This window comes from Oncorhynchus mykiss, chromosome 18, assembly GCF_013265735.2.
Source record: "Oncorhynchus mykiss isolate Arlee chromosome 18, USDA_OmykA_1.1, whole genome shotgun sequence".
Taxonomy (NCBI): domain Eukaryota; kingdom Metazoa; phylum Chordata; class Actinopteri; order Salmoniformes; family Salmonidae; genus Oncorhynchus; species Oncorhynchus mykiss.
In genome coordinates, this window is record NC_048582.1 from 18026744 (window position 1) to 18054429 (window position 27686).

Below are 27686 nucleotides of genomic sequence, written 5' to 3' on the forward strand. Positions count from 1 at the left end.
CGTTAAAAGTATGTCAGAAGTGGGATTCGAACCCACGCCTCCAGGGGAGACTGCGACCTGAACGCAGCGCCTTAGACCGCTCGGCCATCCTGACTGCTAAAAGCTGCATTTGGTGTCAGGATAAAGCGTACTAGCTAAAAGTAGATATAGGTACGGCCTCCTAAGATCACCACAAAGACCAGTAAATGCACAATACTGACTTGCACTTTCAACATCAAATAGTCATTGGTTTTAACCAATTAAAAACTCCTGTCATTGATTTATCTTCAATATGTCCGTCAACGGGAAAAGCCTAGTAAATCGTCATTGATTGAGCGCTAAAGTGGCCTCAGAATATGACCATTCTGATATAAATGATAAAATACCTCAGCTAAGACCGAAAAAGTGTCTGGAAGTATCAGCAACCATCAGGGTGAGAGTGACAACACGTCCACATGTCAAAATGGGGGGAGTCTTAGCAAATGGCATAATGGTTATTTTAACGCAATCGTGTTTTATTTTTATTTGGGGGGGGGGGGGGGGGGTTAAAAAGGGGTCTCACCTGTGACCCGTGGCTTGACTTTAGATGCAGCGACTTCGATTACCCTGCACACCATATTTTTTTCTTCCCACCAATACAATCCAGTGACAACGACCGACGAGTTGTGCGTTCCGAGATACCTTTTGTTATTTGCCTGTTTGTGGCCCGCCTGTGAAATTCGTGCAATTCTCTTTCAACCTCTCGTCAACTAGCTGTTTTTGCAGAATGTTAAAAATACGATAGTTATTCACTGCTCATGTTAACTGGATGTAATTTCCATTATCTTAAGCCACTTATTTGTCAACTGGTTCTTGCAACGCAGTATGACATGCAGGCGTTAAAAGTATGTCAGAAGTGGGATTCGAACACACGCCTCCAGGGGAGACTGCGACCTGAACGCAGCGCCTTAGACCGCTCGGCCATCCTGACTTCTGTCAAATATTACGTGTCCCTTCTGATTTATTCATCTTTATGTGGTCTTGTAATCGGTCATATATTTTTCAAATTATATAACTTACAGTGAATCGGGTAAAAGTTTAAATTGAAATAGGCTAGGCTACTAATAGTTTCCTCTCGCTCAGCCAGCACCAAAGAAAGAGAAATTAATCATTTATCCTGGTTTCGTCAGCCCAGGGTGCATATACACCATCTCACCACTAGGATTCGCTAAAGGAACAATGGAACTGCTCTTATAAACATTAGCAAGCTCTTTCTTACCATAAATAATACTGATTGATGTTGATATATTCGTACTATGTACCGCTATTTTATATTTCCGTTCTTGTGAACAAGTATGATCATTAGGCTTATCCTTATCCTTGCCTGTTTGTGGCCCGCCTGTGAAATTCGTGCAATTCTCTTTCAACCTCTCATTAACTGGTTCTTGCAAAGCAGTATGACATGCAGGCGTTAAAAGTATGCCAGAAGTGGGATTCGAACCCACGCCTCCAGGGGAGACTGCAACCTGAACGCAGCGCCTTAGACCGCTCGGCCATCCTGACTGCTAAAAGCTGCATTTGGTGTCAGGATAAAGCGTACTAGCTAAAAGTAGATATAGGTACGGCCTCCTAAGATCACCACAAAGACCAGTAAATGCACAATACTGACTTGCACTTTCAACATCAAATAGTCATTGGTTTTAACCAATTAAAAACTCCTGTCATTGATTTATCTTCAATATGTCCGTCAACGGGAAAAGCCTAGTAAATCGTCATTGATTGAGCGCTAAAGTGGCCTCAGAATATGACCATTCTGATATAAATGATCAAATACCTCAGCTAAGACCGAAAAAGTGTCTGGAAGTATCAGCAACCATCAGGGTGAGAGTGACAACACGTCCACATGTCAAAATGGGGGGAGTCTTAGCAAATGGCATAATGGTTATTTTAACGCAATCGTGTTTTATTTTTATTTGGGGGGGGGGGGGGGGGGGGGGTTAAAAAGGGGTCTCACCTGTGACCCGTGGCTTGACTTTAGATGCAGCGACTTCGATTACCCTGCACACCATATTTTTTTCTTCCCACCAATACAATCCAGTGACAACGACCGACGAGTTGTGCGTTCCGAGATACCTTTTGTTATTTGCCTGTTTGTGGCCCGCCTGTGAAATTCGTGCAATTCTCTTTCAACCTCTCGTCAACTAGCTGTTTTTGCAGAATGTTAAAAATACGATAGTTATTCACTGCTCATGTTAACTGGATGTAATTTCCATTATCTTAAGCCACTTATTTGTCAACTGGTTCTATATCAACGATGTTGATATATTCGTACTATGTACCGCTATTTTATATTTCCGTTCTTGTGAACAAGTATGATCATTAGGCTTATCCTTATCCTTGCCTGTTTGTGGCCCGCCTGTGAAATTCGTGCAATTCTCTTTCAACCTCTCATTAACTGGTTCTTGCAAAGCAGTATGACATGCAGGCGTTAAAAGTATGCCAGAAGTGGGATTCGAACCCACGCCTCCAGGGGAGACTGCGACCTGAACGCAGCGCCTTAGACCGCTCGGCCATCCTGACTGCTAAAAGCTGCATTTGGTGTCAGGATAAAGCGTACTAGCTAAAAGTAGATATAGGTACGGCCTCCTAAGATCACCACAAAGACCAGTAAATGCACAATACTGACTTGCACTTTCAACATCAAATAGTCATTGGTTTTAACCAATTAAAAACTCCTGTCATTGATTTATCTTCAATATGTCCGTCAACGGGAAAAGCCTAGTAAATCGTCATTGATTGAGCGCTAAAGTGGCCTCAGAATATGACCATTCTGATATAAATGATAAAATACCTCAGCTAAGACCGAAAAAGTGTCTGGAAGTATCAGCAACCATCAGGGTGAGAGTGACAACACGTCCACATGTCAAAATGGGGGGAGTCTTAGCAAATGGCATAATGGTTATTTTAACGCAATCGTGTTTTATTTTTATTTGGGGGGGGGGGGGGGGGTTAAAAAGGGGTCTCACCTGTGACCCGTGGCTTGACTTTAGATGCAGCGACTTCGATTACCCTGCACACCATATTTTTTTCTTCCCACCAATACAATCCAGTGACAACGACCGACGAGTTGTGCGTTCCGAGATACCTTTTGTTATTTGCCTGTTTGTGGCCCGCCTGTGAAATTCGTGCAATTCTCTTTCAACCTCTCGTCAACTAGCTGTTTTTGCAGAATGTTAAAAATACGATAGTTATTCACTGCTCATGTTAACTGGATGTAATTTCCATTATCTTAAGCCACTTATTTGTCAACTGGTTCTTGCAACGCAGTATGACATGCAGGCGTTAAAAGTATGTCAGAAGTGGGATTCGAACACACGCCTCCAGGGGAGACTGCGACCTGAACGCAGCGCCTTAGACCGCTCGGCCATCCTGACTTCTGTCAAATATTACGTGTCCCTTCTGATTTATTCATCTTTATGTGGTCTTGTAATCGGTCATATATTTTTCAAATTATATAACTTACAGTGAATCGGGTAAAAGTTTAAATTGAAATAGGCTAGGCTACTAATAGTTTCCTCTCGCTCAGCCAGCACCAAAGAAAGAGAAATTAATCATTTATCCTGGTTTCGTCAGCCCAGGGTGCATATACACCATCTCACCACTAGGATTCGCTAAAGGAACAATGGAACTGCTCTTATAAACATTAGCAAGCTCTTTCTTACCATAAATAATACTGATTGATGTTGATATATTCGTACTATGTACCGCTATTTTATATTTCCGTTCTTGTGAACAAGTATGATCATTAGGCTTATCCTTATCCTTGCCTGTTTGTGGCCCGCCTGTGAAATTCGTGCAATTCTCTTTCAACCTCTCATTAACTGGTTCTTGCAAAGCAGTATGACATGCAGGCGTTAAAAGTATGCCAGAAGTGGGATTCGAACCCACGCCTCCAGGGGAGACTGCGACCTGAACGCAGCGCCTTAGACCGCTCGGCCATCCTGACTGCTAAAAGCTGCATTTGGTGTCAGGATAAAGCGTACTAGCTAAAAGTAGATATAGGTACGGCCTCCTAAGATCACCACAAAGACCAGTAAATGCACAATACTGACTTGCACTTTCAACATCAAATAGTCATTGGTTTTAACCAATTAAAAACTCCTGTCATTGATTTATCTTCAATATGTCCGTCAACGGGAAAAGCCTAGTAAATCGTCATTGATTGAGCGCTAAAGTGGCCTCAGAATATGACCATTCTGATATAAATGATCAAATACCTCAGCTAAGACCGAAAAAGTGTCTGGAAGTATCAGCAACCATCAGGGTGAGAGTGACAACACGTCCACATGTCAAAATGGGGGGAGTCTTAGCAAATGGCATAATGGTTATTTTAACGCAATCGTGTTTTATTTTTATTTGGGGGGGGGGGGGGGGGGGGGTTAAAAAGGGGTCTCACCTGTGACCCGTGGCTTGACTTTAGATGCAGCGACTTCGATTACCCTGCACACCATATTTTTTTCTTCCCACCAATACAATCCAGTGACAACGACCGACGAGTTGTGCGTTCCGAGATACCTTTTGTTATTTGCCTGTTTGTGGCCCGCCTGTGAAATTCGTGCAATTCTCTTTCAACCTCTCGTCAACTAGCTGTTTTTGCAGAATGTTAAAAATACGATAGTTATTCACTGCTCATGTTAACTGGATGTAATTTCCATTATCTTAAGCCACTTATTTGTCAACTGGTTCTATATCAACGATGTTGATATATTCGTACTATGTACCGCTATTTTATATTTCCGTTCTTGTGAACAAGTATGATCATTAGGCTTATCCTTATCCTTGCCTGTTTGTGGCCCGCCTGTGAAATTCGTGCAATTCTCTTTCAACCTCTCATTAACTGGTTCTTGCAAAGCAGTATGACATGCAGGCGTTAAAAGTATGCCAGAAGTGGGATTCGAACCCACGCCTCCAGGGGAGACTGCGACCTGAACGCAGCGCCTTAGACCGCTCGGCCATCCTGACTGCTAAAAGCTGCATTTGGTGTCAGGATAAAGCGTACTAGCTAAAAGTAGATATAGGTACGGCCTCCTAAGATCACCACAAAGACCAGTAAATGCACAATACTGACTTGCACTTTCAACATCAAATAGTCATTGGTTTTAACCAATTAAAAACTCCTGTCATTGATTTATCTTCAATATGTCCGTCAACGGGAAAAGCCTAGTAAATCGTCATTGATTGAGCGCTAAAGTGGCCTCAGAATATGACCATTCTGATATAAATGATAAAATACCTCAGCTAAGACCGAAAAAGTGTCTGGAAGTATCAGCAACCATCAGGGTGAGAGTGACAACACGTCCACATGTCAAAATGGGGGGAGTCTTAGCAAATGGCATAATGGTTATTTTAACGCAATCGTGTTTTATTTTTATTTGGGGGGGGGGGTTAAAAAGGGGTCTCACCTGTGACCCGTGGCTTGACTTTAGATGCAGCGACTTCGATTACCCTGCACACCATATTTTTTTCTTCCCACCAATACAATCCAGTGACAACGACCGACGAGTTGTGCGTTCCGAGATACCTTTTGTTATTTGCCTGTTTGTGGCCCGCCTGTGAAATTCGTGCAATTCTCTTTCAACCTCTCGTCAACTAGCTGTTTTTGCAGAATGTTAAAAATACGATAGTTATTCACTGCTCATGTTAACTGGATGTAATTTCCATTATCTTAAGCCACTTATTTGTCAACTGGTTCTTGCAACGCAGTATGACATGCAGGCGTTAAAAGTATGTCAGAAGTGGGATTCGAACCCACGCCTCCAGGGGAGACTGCGACCTGAACGCAGCGCCTTAGACCGCTCGGCCATCCTGACTTCTGTCAAATATTACGTGTCCCTTCTGATTTATTCATCTTTATGTGGTCTTGTAATCGGTCATATATTTTTCAAATTATATAACTTACAGTGAATCGGGTAAAAGTTTAAATTGACATAGGCTAGGCTACTAATAGTTTCCTCTCGCTCAGCCAGCACCAAAGAAAGAGAAATTAATCATTTATCCTGGTTTCGTCAGCCCAGGGTGCATATACACCATCTCACCACTAGGATTCGCTAAAGGAACAATGGAACTGCTCTTATAAACATTAGCAAGCTCTTTCTTACCATAAATAATACTGATTGATGTTGATATATTCGTACTATGTACCGCTATTTTATATTTCCGTTCTTGTGAACAAGTATGATCATTAGGCTTATCCTTATCCTTGCCTGTTTGTGGCCCGCCTGTGAAATTCGTGCAATTCTCTTTCAACCTCTCATTAACTGGTTCTTGCAAAGCAGTATGACATGCAGGCGTTAAAAGTATGTCAGAAGTGGGATTCGAACCCACGCCTCCAGGGGAGACTGCGACCTGAACGCAGCGCCTTAGACCGCTCGGCCATCCTGACTGCTAAAAGCTGCATTTGGTGTCAGGATAAAGCGTACTAGCTAAAAGTAGATATAGGTACGGCCTCCTAAGATCACCACAAAGACCAGTAAATGCACAATACTGACTTGCACTTTCAACATCAAATAGTCATTGGTTTTAACCAATTAAAAACTCCTGTCATTGATTTATCTTCAATATGTCCGTCAACGGGAAAAGCCTAGTAAATCGTCATTGATTGAGCGCTAAAGTGGCCTCAGAATATGACCATTCTGATATAAATGATAAAATACCTCAGCTAAGACCGAAAAAGTGTCTGGAAGTATCAGCAACCATCAGGGTGAGAGTGACAACACGTCCACATGTCAAAATGGGGGGAGTCTTAGCAAATGGCATAATGGTTATTTTAACGCAATCGTGTTTTATTTTTATTTGGGGGGGGGGGGGGGGGTTAAAAAGGGGTCTCACCTGTGACCCGTGGCTTGACTTTAGATGCAGCGACTTCGATTACCCTGCACACCATATTTTTTTCTTCCCACCAATACAATCCAGTGACAACGACCGACGAGTTGTGCGTTCCGAGATACCTTTTGTTATTTGCCTGTTTGTGGCCCGCCTGTGAAATTCGTGCAATTCTCTTTCAACCTCTCGTCAACTAGCTGTTTTTGCAGAATGTTAAAAATACGATAGTTATTCACTGCTCATGTTAACTGGATGTAATTTCCATTATCTTAAGCCACTTATTTGTCAACTGGTTCTTGCAACGCAGTATGACATGCAGGCGTTAAAAGTATGTCAGAAGTGGGATTCGAACACACGCCTCCAGGGGAGACTGCGACCTGAACGCAGCGCCTTAGACCGCTCGGCCATCCTGACTTCTGTCAAATATTACGTGTCCCTTCTGATTTATTCATCTTTATGTGGTCTTGTAATCGGTCATATATTTTTCAAATTATATAACTTACAGTGAATCGGGTAAAAGTTTAAATTGAAATAGGCTAGGCTACTAATAGTTTCCTCTCGCTCAGCCAGCACCAAAGAAAGAGAAATTAATCATTTATCCTGGTTTCGTCAGCCCAGGGTGCATATACACCATCTCACCACTAGGATTCGCTAAAGGAACAATGGAACTGCTCTTATAAACATTAGCAAGCTCTTTCTTACCATAAATAATACTGATTGATGTTGATATATTCGTACTATGTACCGCTATTTTATATTTCCGTTCTTGTGAACAAGTATGATCATTAGGCTTATCCTTATCCTTGCCTGTTTGTGGCCCGCCTGTGAAATTCGTGCAATTCTCTTTCAACCTCTCATTAACTGGTTCTTGCAAAGCAGTATGACATGCAGGCGTTAAAAGTATGCCAGAAGTGGGATTCGAACCCACGCCTCCAGGGGAGACTGCGACCTGAACGCAGCGCCTTAGACCGCTCGGCCATCCTGACTGCTAAAAGCTGCATTTGGTGTCAGGATAAAGCGTACTAGCTAAAAGTAGATATAGGTACGGCCTCCTAAGATCACCACAAAGACCAGTAAATGCACAATACTGACTTGCACTTTCAACATCAAATAGTCATTGGTTTTAACCAATTAAAAACTCCTGTCATTGATTTATCTTCAATATGTCCGTCAACGGGAAAAGCCTAGTAAATCGTCATTGATTGAGCGCTAAAGTGGCCTCAGAATATGACCATTCTGATATAAATGATCAAATACCTCAGCTAAGACCGAAAAAGTGTCTGGAAGTATCAGCAACCATCAGGGTGAGAGTGACAACACGTCCACATGTCAAAATGGGGGGAGTCTTAGCAAATGGCATAATGGTTATTTTAACGCAATCGTGTTTTATTTTTATTTGGGGGGGGGGGGGGGGGGGGGGTTAAAAAGGGGTCTCACCTGTGACCCGTGGCTTGACTTTAGATGCAGCGACTTCGATTACCCTGCACACCATATTTTTTTCTTCCCACCAATACAATCCAGTGACAACGACCGACGAGTTGTGCGTTCCGAGATACCTTTTGTTATTTGCCTGTTTGTGGCCCGCCTGTGAAATTCGTGCAATTCTCTTTCAACCTCTCGTCAACTAGCTGTTTTTGCAGAATGTTAAAAATACGATAGTTATTCACTGCTCATGTTAACTGGATGTAATTTCCATTATCTTAAGCCACTTATTTGTCAACTGGTTCTATATCAACGATGTTGATATATTCGTACTATGTACCGCTATTTTATATTTCCGTTCTTGTGAACAAGTATGATCATTAGGCTTATCCTTATCCTTGCCTGTTTGTGGCCCGCCTGTGAAATTCGTGCAATTCTCTTTCAACCTCTCATTAACTGGTTCTTGCAAAGCAGTATGACATGCAGGCGTTAAAAGTATGCCAGAAGTGGGATTCGAACCCACGCCTCCAGGGGAGACTGCGACCTGAACGCAGCGCCTTAGACCGCTCGGCCATCCTGACTGCTAAAAGCTGCATTTGGTGTCAGGATAAAGCGTACTAGCTAAAAGTAGATATAGGTACGGCCTCCTAAGATCACCACAAAGACCAGTAAATGCACAATACTGACTTGCACTTTCAACATCAAATAGTCATTGGTTTTAACCAATTAAAAACTCCTGTCATTGATTTATCTTCAATATGTCCGTCAACGGGAAAAGCCTAGTAAATCGTCATTGATTGAGCGCTAAAGTGGCCTCAGAATATGACCATTCTGATATAAATGATAAAATACCTCAGCTAAGACCGAAAAAGTGTCTGGAAGTATCAGCAACCATCAGGGTGAGAGTGACAACACGTCCACATGTCAAAATGGGGGGAGTCTTAGCTAATGGCATAATGGTTATTTTAACGCAATCGTGTTTTATTTTTATTTGGGGGGGGGGGGGGGGGGGGGGGGGTTAAAAAGGGGTCTCACCTGTGACCCGTGGCTTGACTTTAGATGCAGCGACTTCGATTACCCTGCACACCATATTTTTTTCTTCCCACCAATACAATCCAGTGACAACGACCGACGAGTTGTGCGTTCCGAGATACCTTTTGTTATTTGCCTGTTTGTGGCCCGCCTGTGAAATTCGTGCAATTCTCTTTCAACCTCTCGTCAACTAGCTGTTTTTGCAGAATGTTAAAAATACGATAGTTATTCACTGCTCATGTTAACTGGATGTAATTTCCATTATCTTAAGCCACTTATTTGTCAACTGGTTCTTGCAACGCAGTATGACATGCAGGCGTTAAAAGTATGTCAGAAGTGGGATTCGAACCCACGCCTCCAGGGGAGACTGCGACCTGAACGCAGCGCCTTAGACCGCTCGGCCATCCTGACTTCTGTCAAATATTACGTGTCCCTTCTGATTTATTCATCTTTATGTGGTCTTGTAATCGGTCATATATTTTTCAAATTATATAACTTACAGTGAATCGGGTAAAAGTTTAAATTGACATAGGCTAGGCTACTAATAGTTTCCTCTCGCTCAGCCAGCACCAAAGAAAGAGAAATTAATCATTTATCCTGGTTTCGTCAGCCCAGGGTGCATATACACCATCTCACCACTAGGATTCGCTAAAGGAACAATGGAACTGCTCTTATAAACATTAGCAAGCTCTTTCTTACCATAAATAATACTGATTGATGTTGATATATTCGTACTATGTACCGCTATTTTATATTTCCGTTCTTGTGAACAAGTATGATCATTAGGCTTATCCTTATCCTTGCCTGTTTGTGGCCCGCCTGTGAAATTCGTGCAATTCTCTTTCAACCTCTCATTAACTGGTTCTTGCAAAGCAGTATGACATGCAGGCGTTAAAAGTATGTCAGAAGTGGGATTCGAACCCACGCCTCCAGGGGAGACTGCGACCTGAACGCAGCGCCTTAGACCGCTCGGCCATCCTGACTGCTAAAAGCTGCATTTGGTGTCAGGATAAAGCGTACTAGCTAAAAGTAGATATAGGTACGGCCTCCTAAGATCACCACAAAGACCAGTAAATGCACAATACTGACTTGCACTTTCAACATCAAATAGTCATTGGTTTTAACCAATTAAAAACTCCTGTCATTGATTTATCTTCAATATGTCCGTCAACGGGAAAAGCCTAGTAAATCGTCATTGATTGAGCGCTAAAGTGGCCTCAGAATATGACCATTCTGATATAAATGATAAAATACCTCAGCTAAGACCGAAAAAGTGTCTGGAAGTATCAGCAACCATCAGGGTGAGAGTGACAACACGTCCACATGTCAAAATGGGGGGAGTCTTAGCAAATGGCATAATGGTTATTTTAACGCAATCGTGTTTTATTTTTATTTGGGGGGGGGGGGGGGGGGGGGGGGGTTAAAAAGGGGTCTCACCTGTGACCCGTGGCTTGACTTTAGATGCAGCGACTTCGATTACCCTGCACACCATATTTTTTTCTTCCCACCAATACAATCCAGTGACAACGACCGACGAGTTGTGCGTTCCGAGATACCTTTTGTTATTTGCCTGTTTGTGGCCCGCCTGTGAAATTCGTGCAATTCTCTTTCAACCTCTCGTCAACTAGCTGTTTTTGCAGAATGTTAAAAATACGATAGTTATTCACTGCTCATGTTAACTGGATGTAATTTCCATTATCTTAAGCCACTTATTTGTCAACTGGTTCTTGCAACGCAGTATGACATGCAGGCGTTAAAAGTATGTCAGAAGTGGGATTCGAACCCACGCCTCCAGGGGAGACTGCGACCTGAACGCAGCGCCTTAGACCGCTCGGCCATCCTGACTTCTGTCAAATATTACGTGTCCCTTCTGATTTATTCATCTTTATGTGGTCTTGTAATCGGTCATATATTTTTCAAATTATATAACTTACAGTGAATCGGGTAAAAGTTTAAATTGACATAGGCTAGGCTACTAATAGTTTCCTCTCGCTCAGCCAGCACCAAAGAAAGAGAAATTAATCATTTATCCTGGTTTCGTCAGCCCAGGGTGCATATACACCATCTCACCACTAGGATTCGCTAAAGGAACAATGGAACTGCTCTTATAAACATTAGCAAGCTCTTTCTTACCATAAATAATACTGATTGATGTTGATATATTCGTACTATGTACCGCTATTTTATATTTACGTTCTTGTGAACAAGTATGATCATTAGGCTTATCCTTATCCTTGCCTGTTTGTGGCCCGCCTGTGAAATTCGTGCAATTCTCTTTCAACCTCTCATTAACTGGTTCTTGCAAAGCAGTATGACATGCAGGCGTTAAAAGTATGTCAGAAGTGGGATTCGAACCCACGCCTCCAGGGGAGACTGCGACCTGAACGCAGCGCCTTAGACCGCTCGGCCATCCTGACTGCTAAAAGCTGCATTTGGTGTCAGGATAAAGCGTACTAGCTAAAAGTAGATATAGGTACGGCCTCCTAAGATCACCACAAAGACCAGTAAATGCACAATACTGACTTGCACTTTCAACATCAAATAGTCATTGGTTTTAACCAATTAAAAACTCCTGTCATTGATTTATCTTCAATATGTCCGTCAACGGGAAAAGCCTAGTAAATCGTCATTGATTGAGCGCTAAAGTGGCCTCAGAATATGACCATTCTGATATAAATGATAAAATACCTCAGCTAAGACCGAAAAAGTGTCTGGAAGTATCAGCAACCATCAGGGTGAGAGTGACAACACGTCCACATGTCAAAATGGGGGGAGTCTTAGCAAATGGCATAATGGTTATTTTAACGCAATCGTGTTTTATTTTTATTTGGGGGGGGGGGGGGGGGGGGGGTTAAAAAGGGGTCTCACCTGTGACCCGTGGCTTGACTTTAGATGCAGCGACTTCGATTACCCTGCACACCATATTTTTTTCTTCCCACCAATACAATCCAGTGACAACGACCGACGAGTTGTGCGTTCCGAGATACCTTTTGTTATTTGCCTGTTTGTGGCCCGCCTGTGAAATTCGTGCAATTCTCTTTCAACCTCTCGTCAACTAGCTGTTTTTGCAGAATGTTAAAAATACGATAGTTATTCACTGCTCATGTTAACTGGATGTAATTTCCATTATCTTAAGCCACTTATTTGTCAACTGGTTCTTGCAACGCAGTATGACATGCAGGCGTTAAAAGTATGTCAGAAGTGGGATTCGAACCCACGCCTCCAGGGGAGACTGCGACCTGAACGCAGCGCCTTAGACCGCTCGGCCATCCTGACTTCTGTCAAATATTACGTGTCCCTTCTGATTTATTCATCTTTATGTGGTCTTGTAATCGGTCATATATTTTTCAAATTATATAACTTACAGTGAATCGGGTAAAAGTTTAAATTGACATAGGCTAGGCTACTAATAGTTTCCTCTCGCTCAGCCAGCACCAAAGAAAGAGAAATTAATCATTTATCCTGGTTTCGTCAGCCCAGGGTGCATATACACCATCTCACCACTAGGATTCGCTAAAGGAACAATGGAACTGCTCTTATAAACATTAGCAAGCTCTTTCTTACCATAAATAATACTGATTGATGTTGATATATTCGTACTATGTACCGCTATTTTATATTTCCGTTCTTGTGAACAAGTATGATCATTAGGCTTATCCTTATCCTTGCCTGTTTGTGGCCCGCCTGTGAAATTCGTGCAATTCTCTTTCAACCTCTCATTAACTGGTTCTTGCAAAGCAGTATGACATGCAGGCGTTAAAAGTATGTCAGAAGTGGGATTCGAACCCACGCCTCCAGGGGAGACTGCGACCTGAACGCAGCGCCTTAGACCGCTCGGCCATCCTGACTGCTAAAAGCTGCATTTGGTGTCAGGATAAAGCGTACTAGCTAAAAGTAGATATAGGTACGGCCTCCTAAGATCACCACAAAGACCAGTAAATGCACAATACTGACTTGCACTTTCAACATCAAATAGTCATTGGTTTTAACCAATTAAAAACTCCTGTCATTGATTTATCTTCAATATGTCCGTCAACGGGAAAAGCCTAGTAAATCGTCATTGATTGAGCGCTAAAGTGGCCTCAGAATATGACCATTCTGATATAAATGATAAAATACCTCAGCTAAGACCGAAAAAGTGTCTGGAAGTATCAGCAACCATCAGGGTGAGAGTGACAACACGTCCACATGTCAAAATGGGGGGAGTCTTAGCAAATGGCATAATGGTTATTTTAACGCAATCGTGTTTTATTTTTATTTGGGGGGGGGTTAAAAAGGGGTCTCACCTGTGACCCGTGGCTTGACTTTAGATGCAGCGACTTCGATTACCCTGCACACCATATTTTTTTTCTTCCCACCGAGCGGTCTAAGGCGCTGCTATTTTATATTTCCGTTCTTGTGAACAAGTATGATCATTAGGCTTATCCTTATCCTTGCCTGTTTGTGGCCCGCCTGTGAAATTCGTGCAATTCTCTTTCAACCTCTCATTAACTGGTTCTTGCAAAGCAGTATGACATGCAGGCGTTAAAAGTATGTCAGAAGTGGGATTCGAACCCACGCCTCCAGGGGAGACTGCGACCTGAACGCAGCGCCTTAGACCGCTCGGCCATCCTGACTGCTAAAAGCTGCATTTGGTGTCAGGATAAAGCGTACTAGCTAAAAGTAGATATAGGTACGGCCTCCTAAGATCACCACAAAGACCAGTAAATGCACAATACTGACTTGCACTTTCAACATCAAATAGTCATTGGTTTTAACCAATTAAAAACTCCTGTCATTGATTTATCTTCAATATGTCCGTCAACGGGAAAAGCCTAGTAAATCGTCATTGATTGAGCGCTAAAGTGGCCTCAGAATATGACCATTCTGATATAAATGATAAAATACCTCAGCTAAGACCGAAAAAGTGTCTGGAAGTATCAGCAACCATCAGGGTGAGAGTGACAACACGTCCACATGTCAAAATGGGGGGAGTCTTAGCAAATGGCATAATGGTTATTTTAACGCAATCGTGTTTTATTTTTATTTGGGGGGGGGTTAAAAAGGGGTCTCACCTGTGACCCGTGGCTTGACTTTAGATGCAGCGACTTCGATTACCCTGCACACCATATTTTTTTCTTCCCACCAATACAATCCAGTGACAACGACCGACGAGTTGTGCGTTCCGAGATACCTTTTGTTATTTGCCTGTTTGTGGCCCGCCTGTGAAATTCGTGCAATTCTCTTTCAACCTCTCGTCAACTAGCTGTTTTTGCAGAATGTTAAAAATACGATAGTTATTCACTGCTCATGTTAACTGGATGTAATTTCCATTATCTTAAGCCACTTATTTGTCAACTGGTTCTTGCAACGCAGTATGACATGCAGGCGTTAAAAGTATGTCAGAAGTGGGATTCGAACCCACGCCTCCAGGGGAGACTGCGACCTGAACGCAGCGCCTTAGACCGCTCGGCCATCCTGACTTCTGTCAAATATTACGTGTCCCTTCTGATTTATTCATCTTTATGTGGTCTTGTAATCGGTCATATATTTTTCAAATTATATAACTTACAGTGAATCGGGTAAAAGTTTAAATTGACATAGGCTAGGCTACTAATAGTTTCCTCTCGCTCAGCCAGCACCAAAGAAAGAGAAATTAATCATTTATCCTGGTTTCGTCAGCCCAGGGTGCATATACACCATCTCACCACTAGGATTCGCTAAAGGAACAATGGAACTGCTCTTATAAACATTAGCAAGCTCTTTCTTACCATAAATAATACTGATTGATGTTGATATATTCGTACTATGTACCGCTATTTTATATTTCCGTTCTTGTGAACAAGTATGATCATTAGGCTTATCCTTATCCTTGCCTGTTTGTGGCCCGCCTGTGAAATTCGTGCAATTCTCTTTCAACCTCTCATTAACTGGTTCTTGCAAAGCAGTATGACATGCAGGCGTTAAAAGTATGTCAGAAGTGGGATACGAACCCACGCCTCCAGGGGAGACTGCGACCTGAACGCAGCGCCTTAGACCGCTCGGCCATCCTGACTGCTAAAAGCTGCATTTGGTGTCAGGATAAAGCGTACTAGCTAAAAGTAGATATAGGTACGGCCTCCTAAGATCACCACAAAGACCAGTAAATGCACAATACTGACTTGCACTTTCAACATCAACTAGTCATTGGTTTTAACCAATTAAAAACTCCTGTCATTGATTTATCTTCAATATGTCCGTCAACGGGAAAAGCCTAGTAAATCGTCATTGATTGAGCGCTAAAGTGGCCTCAGAATATGACCATTCTGATATAAATGATAAAATACCTCAGCTAAGACCGAAAAAGTGTCAGGGTGAGAGTGACAACACGTCCACATGTCAAAATGGGGGGAGTCTTAGCAAATGGCATAATGGTTATTTTAACGCAATCGTGTTTTATTTTTATTTGGGGGGGGGAACTGCTCTTATAAACAATAGCAAGCTCTTTCTTACCATAAATAATACTGATTGATGTTGATATATTCGTACTATTTACCGCTATTTTATATTTCCGTTCTTGTGAACAAGTATGATCATTAGGCTTATCCTTAAGATCAAATATCTATTTAAAAACTATAATAAAACTGAAATAATCACTAAAACTGGCAAACATTTCGATTCTAAATTGCTTGTGCGTGTGTTTGTGTGTGTGTGTGTATTGTGGTGGGCGTGTGCGCTGTGACGGATCACATGACGCGAATATGGCCTCCTGACTTGATTTCGTCCTCTTTACAGCTGTGTCTTCTAGCTCTATGTTGCTACCGAAAAACTCCCGTTTTTCACCGAATCTAGCACTCCAGACCCTCCGAGCTACGGCCACACCGAATAACTGACCATGACGGGTAAGACAGCGGACAGTTGGTTAATAAGGATGACAGGAGTAGCCTATAACCATTAAACGGTGTTGCTATATTATTTTATGTTTTATTATATTATGGTTTGAAGCTATAGCTGAATCACACGAAAATTGCATTAGTTTTGCGTTGCATCTTTCAGCAACAATGTGATTTATATATGGTTTGATGAATGCGCATATTTATATGTAGATTCTAGTTTTCTGTTGCGACGTCGTTAAAGTAACGTTATCCGCGTAGGCAACAATTATGATGACTTAAACTGAAAGTACACCGTGTGCTTGTTGTGTTAACGGTCCTGCAGTGTCTGTGCCTACGTGCGGCTCGGCCATTGCTGAATTCCCTCTCTCTTCCATCCCGAAGTGTGCACTTGTTTACTCTCTGCGTAGGGATATATCAAACACGCACTTTCGCTATATGCTCATGAATTCTACAATATTTACCCGAGAGCTCACACAAGGTGTTTTAAATCCTCATCACTCGTTTTAAACACGACTCGTTTCTTGTCTCTGTGGTCAATCTCACAAGTGGAATCGGCTCGTGCAGAACAGCCTATGACATTATCGCCACAAGTTGACATATGACAGTTATAGAATAGCCCTATAGTTTTCACACTGTACTATGGTATGGAAGGGTAGAGGGTCAGCTATAGGGCTAGTCTATGGTATGGAAGGGTAGAGGGTCAGCTATAGGGCTAGTCTATGGTAGGGACGGGTAGAGGGTCAGCTATAGGGCTAGTCTATGGTAGGGACGGGTAGAGGGTCAGCTATAGGGCTATTCTATGGTAGGGACGGGTAGGGAATCAGCTATAGGGCTATTCTATGGTAGGGACGGATAGATGGTCAGCTATAGGGCTATTCTATGGTAGGGACGGATAGATGGTCAGCTATAGGGCTATTCTATGGTAGGGAAGGGTAGAGGGTCTATGGTTACCCTAGCTGAAGTATTGATATAAGCCTTGTAGAGAGGGTCCAGGTACCAGACAGAAGCTGTTCTCTCTTTCTGTTCCAGTGTTATTTAGTGTGTGTGTGTGTGTGTGATTAGACCAAGCATATGTGACTCTGGCCACAAATGACAACTATGCCAAAGGAGCGATGGTTCTGGGGAGGTCGCTACGCAACCATAACACAACCAAACAACTGGTGGTTCTGATTGGACCGCACGTAGCAGAGCCCTGCAGGTAACACATACACATGCTCGCACTCATATACACACACACAACCCATGATCTATGTTCAGTGTTTGACACACCCATGGCCTTGTCTCTGTTAGTTTTGTATTGTCCACACCTGAGCAGGTAACACACAACTCAAACTGTGTGTGTGTGTTGCAGGGCCATGCTGAGTAGCATCTATGACGAGGTGTGTGTGGTGGATATCTTGGACTCTGGGGACACGGCCCACCTGGCCCTGATGAAGAGACCAGACCTCGGAGTGACCTTCACCAAGCTGCACTGCTGGACACTCACACACTACACCAAGTGTGTGTTTATGGACGCAGACACACTGGTGAGCGCACTCACTCCTTACTCAGTACAAATTACAGCAAGTCTGTATACAGGGCTCAATATTGTGTGTACGCAGGTGTTGTCCAACATTGATGAGCTGTTTGAGAGGGAGGAGTTATCTGCTGCGCCTGATCCTGGTTGGCCAGATTGTTTCAACTCGGGCGTGTTCGTCTTTAAACCATCCAATGAAACATACCGCAGCCTTATGACACACTGCACTGAGAACGGCAGCTTTGATGGTGAATTCTGTATTATTATTATTATTATCCCATTGAGATGTGAATGTGTTTTATCCATGAGTCCCATTGAGATGTGAATGTGTTTTATCCATGAGTCCCATTGAGATGTGAATGTGTTTTATCCATGAGTCCCATTGAGATGTGAATGTGTTTTATCCATGAGTCCCATTGAGATGTGAATGTGTTTTATCCATGAGTCCCATTGAGATGTGAATGTGTTTTATCCATGAGTCCCATTGAGATGTGAATGTGTTTTATCCATGAGTCCCATTGAGATGTGAATGTGTTTTATCCATGAGTCCCATTGAGATGTGAATGTGTTTTATCCATGTGAGTCCCATTGAGATGTGAATGTGTTTTATCCATGTGAGTCCCATTGAGATGTGAATGTGTTTTATCCATGTGAGTCCCATTGAGATGTGAATGTGTTTTATCCATGTGAGTCCCATTGAGATGTGAATGTGTTTTATCCATGTGAGTCCCATTGAGATGTGAATGTGTTTTTGATGGAAGCCCTGGCCAAGAGCAAGCAGCTGCAGTAAAATATTAAATACATGGTACAAAGATTGAGTTTGGGGTGGTGCAATAAACATTCTATCTCCTATGGACTTTCCTTAAACTCTGCTGCCAACAAGCTCCTATAGATCCTAAAATACCTTGTGTTCTCGTCTAACCTCCCCACTCTTTCTCTCTCTCTCTCACTCCCCTCTTCTCTCCCACACCCTTGCTCCCGCTCCCCCCCCCCCCCCCCCCCCCCCCCCTCTCTCTCTCTCTAGGTGGGGACCAAGGAGTTCTGAACAGTTTCTTCAATACCTGGTCAACAGCAGACATTTCCAAACACCTGCCTTTCATCTACAACCTCAGCAGCATCGCTATATACACCTATCTACCAGCCTTCAAACAGTAGGTACACACACACACACTCCAATGTTGTCACAGTAGAAGTTATTTCATACATCACACTTTAGCTCCAAATCCCTGGCTTCCTGCCCTCGTGTGTGTGTGTGTGTGTGTGTGTGTGTCGGCGAGAGTGAGCGAATGAGTGAGCGAGAGCATCAGGAGAGAGAGCATGAGGGAGAAGAGTGAGAGTGCTTGTTTTGGTGTTAATAAGCCAAGCCAAGGTCAGTTGAAAGGGTGTGTGGTGTTGAGTTTCACAAGAGGAGTGGCTCAGGCCTGCCCTCAAATAACACACACTGGTACTGCAGATACAGTACACACTCTCTCCTAGTTAACCACACACACACTGCAGATACAGGTCATATACACACACTCTCTCCTAGTTAACCACACACACACTATGATGGCTGAGAGGCTTCCGTTTTATTGGCTCTTAACCAACCGTGCTATTTTGTTTGTTTTTTCACATTGTTTGTAAATTACTTTGTACATAATGTTGCTAGTACTGTTTCTTATGACCGAAAAGAGATTCTGGACATCAGAACGGCGATTTCATTCATCATACATCATACATCATTCGCAGGAGAAAGAAACCGATTTCGTGGAAAGAGATCAGGATGCCTTGTGAGGATCAGGCGACGAGTGGCTAATCTGCCTTTGCCATTCGTACTGTTAGCCAACGTTCAATCGCTGGAAAATAAATGGGACAAACTGAAAGCACGTACACCCTACCAACGGGACATTAAAACCTGTAATATCTTATGTTTCAGCGAGTTGTGGCTGAACGACGATATTAATAACATACAGCTGGGGGTTATACACTGAAGGGGAAAAGTATTTGATCCCATGCTGATTTTGTACGTTTGCCCACTGACAAAGAAATGATCCGTCTATAATTTTAATGGTGGGTTTATTTGAACAGTGAGAGACAGAATAAAAAAAACGCATGTAAAAATGTTATAAATTGATTTGCATTTTAATGAGGGAAATACGTTTTTGACCCCTCTGCAAAACATGACTTAGTACTTGGTGGCAAAACCCTTGTTGGCAATCAGAGGTCAGACGTTTGTTGTAGTTGGCCACCAGGTTTGCACACATCTCAGGAGGGATTTTGTCCCATTCCTCTTTGCAGATCTTCTCCAAGTCATTAAGGTTTTCGAAGCTGACGTTTGGCAACTCAAACCTTCAGCTCCCTCCACAGATTTTCTATGGGATTAAGGTCTGGAGACTGGCTAGGCCACTCCAGGACCTTAATGTGCTTCTTCTTGAGCCACTCCTTTGTTGCCTTGGCTGTGTGTTTTGGGTCATTGTCATGCTGGAATACCCATCCACGACCCATTTTCAATGCCCTGGCTGAGGGAAGGAGGTTCTCACCCAAGATTTGACGGTACATGGCCCCGTCCATCGTCCCTTTGATGCGGTGAAGTTGTCCTGTCCCCTTAGCAGAAAAACACTCCCAAAGCAAAATGTTTCCACCTCCATGTTTGATGGTGTTCTTGGGGTCATAGGCAGCATTCCTCCTCCTCCAAACACGGCGAGTTGAGTTGATGCCAAAGAGCTCCATTTGTCTCATCAGACCACAACACTTTCACCCAGTTGTCCTCTGAATCATTCAGATGTTCCTTGGCAAACTTCAGACGGGCATGTATATGTGCTTTCTTGAGCAGGGGAACCTTGCAGGCGCTGCAGGATTTCAGTCCTTCACGGCGTAGTGTGTTACCAATTGTTTTCTTGGTGACAATGGTCCCTGCTGCCTTGAGATCATTGACAAGATCCTCCTGTGTAGTTCTGGGCTGATTCCTCACTGTTCTCATGATCATTGCAACTCCACGAGGTGAGATCTTGCATGGAGCCCCAGGCCCGAGGGAGATTGACAGTTCTTTTGTGTTTCTTCCATTTGCGAATAATCACACCAACTGTCACCTTCTCACCAAGCTGCTTGGCGATGGTCTTGTAGCCCATTCCAGCCTTGTGTAGGTCTACAATCTTGTCCCTGACATCCTTGGAGAGCTCTTTGGTCTTGGCCATGGTGGAGAGTTTGGAATCTGATTGCTTCTGTGGAGAGGTGTCTTTTATACAGGTAACAAGCTGAGATTAGGAGCCTATGTATATTTGTAAACAATAGCTGGTGCACGATATCTACGGAAGTATTGAGGTTTTGCTCGTCTGAGGTAGAGTATCTCATGATAAGCTGTAGACCACTCTGTCTACCTAGAGTTATTTTTGTAGCTGTCTACATACCACCGCAGACCGATGCTGGCTCTAAAACCGCACACAATGAGCTGTATACGGCCATAAGCAAACAGGAAAATGCTCATCCAGAGGTGGTGCTCCTAGTGGCCGGGGACTTTAATGCAGGGAAACTTAAATACGTTTTTACCTCATTTCTATCAGCATGTTAAATGTGCAACCAGAGGAGGGGGGGGTTCCGGGCCACCTTTACTCCACACACAGAGACGTGTACAACGCTTCCCCTCACCCTCCATTTGGTAAATCTGACCATAATTCTAGCTTCCTGCTTACAAGCAAAAATGAAAGCTGTATAAATTACTTTTTACTGAGCCCACCACACTGAATACTCCAGGTTAGACTACTTTCTCATGTACAATGCACAGGCTTAAGGATTGTAGGATTGGGCAGGGCGATTTATCAGATCATAATGGAGTTTACCTAACTCTACACCTTGATAGCAAACCAAGAAATACTATATGGAGACTTAATACAAGCATGCTGAATGATCCAGCATTCAAGGAATCAATAAAGACAGAATTGAACATCTATCTGGAGAATAATTATAATGGGGAAGTATCCCCTGATACATTGTGGGATGCAGCTGAGGCGGTAATTAGAGGAAAGATCTCAAGAAAAAGATTTAAAGCACGTAAACTACTGACAATACAGGAAACATTAAACTTAGAACGATCTCCTAGTCAATACAAATACCCTCTTTATATTACAATAGATTCAAAAGGTCAATTTCCTGTTTTACCAGATTTATAGAGAAGTAGAGAAAAAGCTCAGGTTCCTGAAACAACGATATTATGAAGCAGGCTCAAAGGCAACCAAATTACTAGCCTGGAGACTCAGGAAACAACAAGCACAGAATACCATTTTCAACATAAAACAACCCAAAACAAAGAAGATTGCATGCAAATTGGATGAAATACAGAATTTAATTAGAATCATATTACACAAATCTGTACAAGCAACCAGAGAAGGCAGATGCACAGACAACAGAGCACTTTTTGAACTCACTCAATCTCCCCTCAATTGGGATAGAGCAAAATGATAGACTAACTTCAGAAATATCCACCGAAGAAATTAATAAAGGAATATCTCAACTAAAAGTAAACAAGTCTCCAGGCACTGGAGAGAGGCCATCATATCTGTAATCCCAAAAGAGGGTAAAGGTAAGAAGGAATGCAGTTCATATAGATCTATCGCAATTCTTAACACAGATTATAAACTATATGCATAAATAATAGTCAAAAGAATGGAGGGCATAATCCCAGAATTGATTGATGGAGATCAAACTGGTTTCATACAAAATAGGCAGACAGAGGACAACATAAGGAGAACACTACATGTCATGGACCACTACTCAGAATAAGACAAGTGCAATATTACTCAGAAAAAACATTTGATTCAGTTGGATGGGATTACCTATTCCAAGTTATGGAAAGATTTGGTTTCAACAAAGAAGTGATACAGTGCATCAAAACACTGTATTCGTGTCTGACCACTAGAATAAAGATAAATGGACATTTGTCACAAACAATAAAATTAGAGCGAGGGGCAAGACAAGACTGTAATCTTTCACCCACGCTCTTCTCCTTGTACCTCGAACCATTAGCTCAGGCAATAAGACAGGACCCAACCTTAGAGGGAATAACAATAAGAGGCAGTGAACATAAGATATGCATGTATGTTGATGACGTTCTGTTATTCCTTAAAGACCCAGGCTCAAGTGTACCTAGATTGATGGATGTTTTACAAACATTTGGAAATTATTCAGGGTATGTGCTTAACGTACACAAGACCCAAGCCCTAGTATATAATTATACCCCACAGGAAGAGCTGAAGAGCAGGTATAACTTCACCTGGACCTCTTCATCCATGAAATATCTGGGAGTATATCTACCAAAAGATACACCCAAACTTTACAGCCAAGACCTCAGAAAAACAATTGTAGACCTCCACAAGTCTGGTTCATTCTTGGGAGCAATTTCCAAACGCCTGAAGGTACCACGTTCATCTGTACAAACAATAGTACGCAAGTATAAACACCATGGGACCACGCCGCTGTCATACCGCTCAGGAAGGAGACGTGTTCTGTCTCCTAGAGATGAACGTACTTTGGTGCAAAAAGTGCAAATCAATCCCAGAACAACAGCAAAGGACCTTTTGAAGATGCTGGAGGAAACAGGTACAAATGTATCTATATCCACAGTAAAACGAGTCCTATATCGACATAACCTGAAAGGCTGCTCAGCAAGGAAGAAGCCACTTTTCCAAAACCACCATTTAAAAAAGCCAGACTATGGTTTGCAACTGCACATGGGGACAAAGATTGTACTTTTTGGACAAATGTCCTCTAGTCTGATGAAGCAAAAATATAACTATTTGGCCATAATGACCATCGTTATGTTTGGAGGAAAAAGGGGGGAGCTTGCAAGCCGAAGAACACCCTCCCAACCGTGAAGCACAAGGTTGGCAGCATCATGTTGTGGGGGTGCTTTGCTGCAGGAGGGACTGGTGCACTTCACAAAATAGATGGCATCATGAAAGAGGAAAATTATGTAGATATATTGAAGCAACATCTCAAGACATCCGTCAGGAAGTTAAAGCTTGGTCGCAAATGGGTCTTCCAAATGGACAAGGACCCCAAGCATACTTCCAAAGTTGTGGCAAAATGGCTTAAAGACAACAAAGTCAAGGTACTGGAGTGGCCATCACAAAGCCCTGACCTCAATCCTATAGACAATTTGTGGGCAGAACTGAAAAAGCATGTGTGAGCAAGGAGCCCTACAAACCTGACTCAGTTACACCAGCTCTGTCAGGAGGAATGGGCCAAAATTCAACCAACTTATTGTGGGAAGCTTGTGGAAGGCTACCTTAAACGTTTGGCCCAAGTTAAACAATTGAAAGGCAATGCGACACTCAATTAGTATTTCGTATGTAAACTTCTGACCCACTGGGAATGTGATGAAAGAAATAAAAGCTGACATAATTCATTCGCTCTACTATTCTGACATTTCACATTCTTAAAATGAAGTGGTGATCCTAACTGACCTAAGTCGTAGGCTGTAAAAATTCCCCGACTGTTGTATTCAGAGCATGTGACAAATAACATGTGATTTGATTTACAACCTCTGGTGTGTGTGTTTGTAGGTACGGTCATGAGGCTAAGGTGGTCCACTTCCTGGGGAAGGTGAAGCCATGGAACTACTCCTATGACACCCAGACTGGGAAGGTCAAAGGTCACACCCTCACGCCTGGCTTGGGTGACCTGCACCCTGACTTCCTGGTTCAGTGGTGGAACCTCTACTCCTCTGGGGTCCTACCTGCTCTCAGAGACTCTTATGGAGACACACTGTTCTGCTCCGGCTGCACTGAGGTACTGTGTGTGTCTCCTTATAGCGTGTGTACGTAAGATCTCCAGTACTGACAATCGAATCAAAGGTGATTCCAACATGTATTGACTCAGGGGTGTGTCAATTATTTTGATTTTTTTTAAATCTTGATTTAATTTTGTCATTACTGGGTATGGTGTGTAGATGGGTGAGAGAAACACATCTATTTAATCCATTTTGAATTCGGGCTGTAACACAACCAAATGTGGATTAAGGCAAGTGCTACGAATACTTTAAGGCACTGTATGCGTTTTGACGGGACTGTTGAAGGACAGTTTGTGTATGTGAGTACAGTGTAATCGTAAAGAAGTTTAAGTACAGTATTTGCATGTTTCAGTCGCTGATGATGGTGTGTGTTGACCCTCTGTAGAGACATGTCATTGACATGGTAACCTCTCTCCCTGTCTCTCATGGATACTTTAAACAGGTAATTGAAGGGCATGTCTCAAATGGCACCATATGCCCTATGTAGTGCAATAATAATATTGCAGTAGGGTGACGATGTAGTCACCGATGTAGTGCTATACTTCTGACACCCTAGTTCAAATCTAGAAACCCGGCCGGCTGTGCTTATTGGCTTTGCCACGGTAACAGGAAGAAGCTGATTGGCTTTTCACTCCCACTGACCCCGGCCCCTGCCCTTAGTTCTGTTTCTCTGTAGAGGAAGCTGCTGATTGGTTGAGGGGAAATGCTTCATGGCTGTCACCCTTGTATTTGTATTAGAGTATTTCTCCATGTCTCAGAACGCTCATCTTGTTTGCCTACCCTCTCTCTCCCTCCACCCCCTATAGGAGGTCGTCTGTGACCGTGTGGTTGAGATCATCCTCCCCCCGCCTCCCCCTCAGGCGCCCCAGGTGTCCAGTGAGGAGAGGAGGCAGCGATGGGAGGCGGGCCAGGCGGACTACATGGGAGCCGACTCCTTCGAAAGCATCCAGAGGAAACTGGACTGCTTCCTCAAGTAGAGGGCCAGAGGAGGGATGACGGATGGAGAGGGCATCCATTGGCAGGCCGGAGATGCGTCAGTCAGGGCGGGGCGGGGAACTGGCATTCGACCAATCAGAAGAGAAAGCGGTAGAGCATGACGTATTGAAAAACAGTCACATCCTGGGCCTCTCTCTCTCTGTTTTTCTGTGTGTGTGCGTGTTCGTGCATCTGTGTGTGGCCTGGTCCTGCAGAAATAACCCCTGCAGAGACTGGTCCATTCAGTGTTTGAACACCAGTTTACTACACTATGCAGCCCCCATACCCCCACCTCAGCGCAGAAGCCTTGGTCAGTAAGTAATGACTCAGTAATAACCTCACTGTGACTCTGCCTCACCAAGTCCCATCCAGACCCCATGACTCTAACAGCTCTAACCCAGTTACTCAGTCAAGCCTGAAAATGATCGGGCAGTCATGCTCTTACTCTTTAAAGTATTCAGAGAGGGATCGGTATGAGGTATTTCCCTCTAAAATGGAAGAACTGTTATTTTGTTTAGGTTTGCATCCCAGTGGTTATTTTTGCTCTCCATATGCGTGTTGTGCATGGTTGTTTCTTTATATTATGATTATTGTGACGGAAGCCTGTTTCTAAAGTGGAAAACCCACTGTAGCGCTTGTCATTTCGCCATGTCCTGTTTGATGTCATCATTTCCTGTTGGGTTTCCTCACGTCCTGTGTAGTCTGACCAGTTGCCTTACCACTGTCAAAGACTCCTACTACACAACTAGGCCTATTCTAGTTGTCGCCGTTCACTGTTTACAGAAAACACTTCTCTGCTGCTGCCAAACCCCCCCCCCCCCTTCACATCTACTCCATTCAGACCTACCTCTACGCTCCACTCTACTCCATTCAACCCTCCTACAGACTTACCTCTACGCTCCACTCTACTCCATTCAACCCTCCTACAGACTTACCTCTACGCTCCACTCTACTCCATTCAGACCTACCTCTACGCTCCACTCTACTCCATTCAACCCTCCTACAGACTTACCTCTACGCTCCTCCAGCTCCTCTACTCATTCAACCCTCCTACAGACTTACCTCTACGCTCCGCTCTACTCCATTCAACCCTCCTACAGACTTACCTCTACGCTCCTCCAGCTCCTCTACTCATTCAACCCTCCTACAGACTTACCTCTACACTCCAATCTACTCCACCCTTCTCCACTCTCAACTTGACACCCCCCATCTCCAACTCACCCCTCCTACAGCCCTACCGTATCAACCCCCCCACCACCCTCCCAACATCAACACTCTGATACCTCTTCCTCTCCCTGAAGTGTGTACCTTCATCCCACCTTGTGGATTTAAAAGGAATGGACTGGTATGAAGAAAATCATGTCAGATATTATTTTGACATGGTGAAAACTCAAGTCCATGATTAATCCAATGCTTTCACATCCATGAAGGGGACTGAGTGAGCAGGACAAGTGCACACGGGGGCATAAGGCCAGTAGGGAATCCTAACACACACACACAGCCTAAAATGAAATAGTAAGTAATGGGAAGTTGTAGTTTTGTGGTCCCTCTTAATACACCCATAAACGGCTCTATAGAGAAGTTTCCCAACGCTGTGAAACCTTGTGTTCTGAACACACCCCGGTAGTTCTCACTGTTTCTGTTTTCTGTAGACACCTAATAAAGGACTGTTGAAGTCTCCAGCTGTCTGTTATTCTAGCTATGTGGCTACTACTACTTTTTTTTTTTTTTTTTTAACAAATATTTGAATACTGATCTCAGGAAGTGAGTACTTTTTTTGAAACTATGGATTGGCAGCCTTCAACTAATGGCAGGGCTGTATCTGGAACTGCATGCTGAAGATATGAATAGAGCGCACACACACTCCTGTACTATTCCAATCTATCCGACAGCATATTGGATCTACACAATACATTTCTGTCGGAAACATTTAGTAAATGTTCATTCTCCTGAATGTCTATTGCCACAGGTATACATAATCAAGTCTAACCAATTACATTTTGTACAGATACATGTAAATAAATTGTGACGCTCAACTACTGTATGACTCTTTAAACATGCCACTGAAAAGATTGGAAGCTGTAATTAATTTTCTGATACCTGAACATACTGCAGAGCAATTCAAAGCCATTTTTCAAACATTGTAAACAGAAAGTTGGATGCTTAGCCAAAACAACTTCTAAACACACTATACCATCTTTAAAGGAACCGTTTACTCAGAATACATGTTCCTCATATGTAATTCTAGACTATTAAGATATCTAAGAGCCCTCCAAACCATGTG

At 43.1% G+C, this 27686-nt stretch overlaps 1 protein-coding gene, 1 long non-coding RNA gene and 11 other non-coding genes across 13 annotated transcripts; 1 reads left to right on the plus strand and 12 right to left on the minus strand.

Moving 5' to 3' along the window:
- Window positions 1-11: 11 nt before the first annotated feature.
- trnal-cag lies at window positions 12-94 on the minus strand. Its single transcript has one exon. It is a non-coding gene; the product is annotated as a tRNA-Leu (tRNA).
- Window positions 95-5745: 5651 nt separating this feature from the next.
- Window positions 5746-5828, minus strand: trnal-cag. Its single transcript has one exon. It is a non-coding gene; the product is annotated as a tRNA-Leu (tRNA).
- A 489-nt stretch (window positions 5829-6317) lies between these two features.
- trnal-cag lies at window positions 6318-6400 on the minus strand. Its single transcript has one exon. It is a non-coding gene; the product is annotated as a tRNA-Leu (tRNA).
- Window positions 6401-9622: 3222 nt separating this feature from the next.
- On the minus strand, window positions 9623-9705 carry trnal-cag. The gene has a single exon. It is a non-coding gene; the product is annotated as a tRNA-Leu (tRNA).
- A 489-nt stretch (window positions 9706-10194) lies between these two features.
- On the minus strand, window positions 10195-10277 carry trnal-cag. The gene has a single exon. It is a non-coding gene; the product is annotated as a tRNA-Leu (tRNA).
- Window positions 10278-11056: 779 nt separating this feature from the next.
- Window positions 11057-11139, minus strand: trnal-cag. The gene has a single exon. It is a non-coding gene; the product is annotated as a tRNA-Leu (tRNA).
- A 489-nt stretch (window positions 11140-11628) lies between these two features.
- trnal-cag lies at window positions 11629-11711 on the minus strand. The gene has a single exon. It is a non-coding gene; the product is annotated as a tRNA-Leu (tRNA).
- Window positions 11712-12487: 776 nt separating this feature from the next.
- trnal-cag lies at window positions 12488-12570 on the minus strand. The gene has a single exon. It is a non-coding gene; the product is annotated as a tRNA-Leu (tRNA).
- Window positions 12571-13059: 489 nt separating this feature from the next.
- Window positions 13060-13142, minus strand: trnal-cag. The gene has a single exon. It is a non-coding gene; the product is annotated as a tRNA-Leu (tRNA).
- A 685-nt stretch (window positions 13143-13827) lies between these two features.
- trnal-cag lies at window positions 13828-13910 on the minus strand. Its single transcript has one exon. It is a non-coding gene; the product is annotated as a tRNA-Leu (tRNA).
- A 763-nt stretch (window positions 13911-14673) lies between these two features.
- Window positions 14674-14756, minus strand: trnal-cag. Its single transcript has one exon. It is a non-coding gene; the product is annotated as a tRNA-Leu (tRNA).
- Window positions 14757-15989: 1233 nt separating this feature from the next.
- LOC110527394 (glycogenin-1) lies at window positions 15990-27082 on the plus strand. Its single transcript, XM_036952101.1, has 7 exons — window positions 15990-16154; window positions 17211-17346; window positions 17500-17674; window positions 17750-17912; window positions 18689-18815; window positions 24201-24426; window positions 25234-27082. The coding sequence occupies exons 1-7, from the start codon at window positions 16148-16150 to the stop codon at window positions 25402-25404; spliced, it is 1005 nt and encodes a 334-aa protein (XP_036807996.1). The 5' UTR covers window positions 15990-16147; the 3' UTR covers window positions 25405-27082.
- Window positions 25562-27611, minus strand: LOC118941107. The gene is made up of 2 exons (XR_005037392.1): window positions 26559-27611; window positions 25562-26464 (listed from the first exon to the last, which is right to left on the minus strand). It is a non-coding gene; the product is annotated as an uncharacterized LOC118941107 (long non-coding RNA).
- Between the last annotated feature and the right edge of the window lie 75 nt (window positions 27612-27686).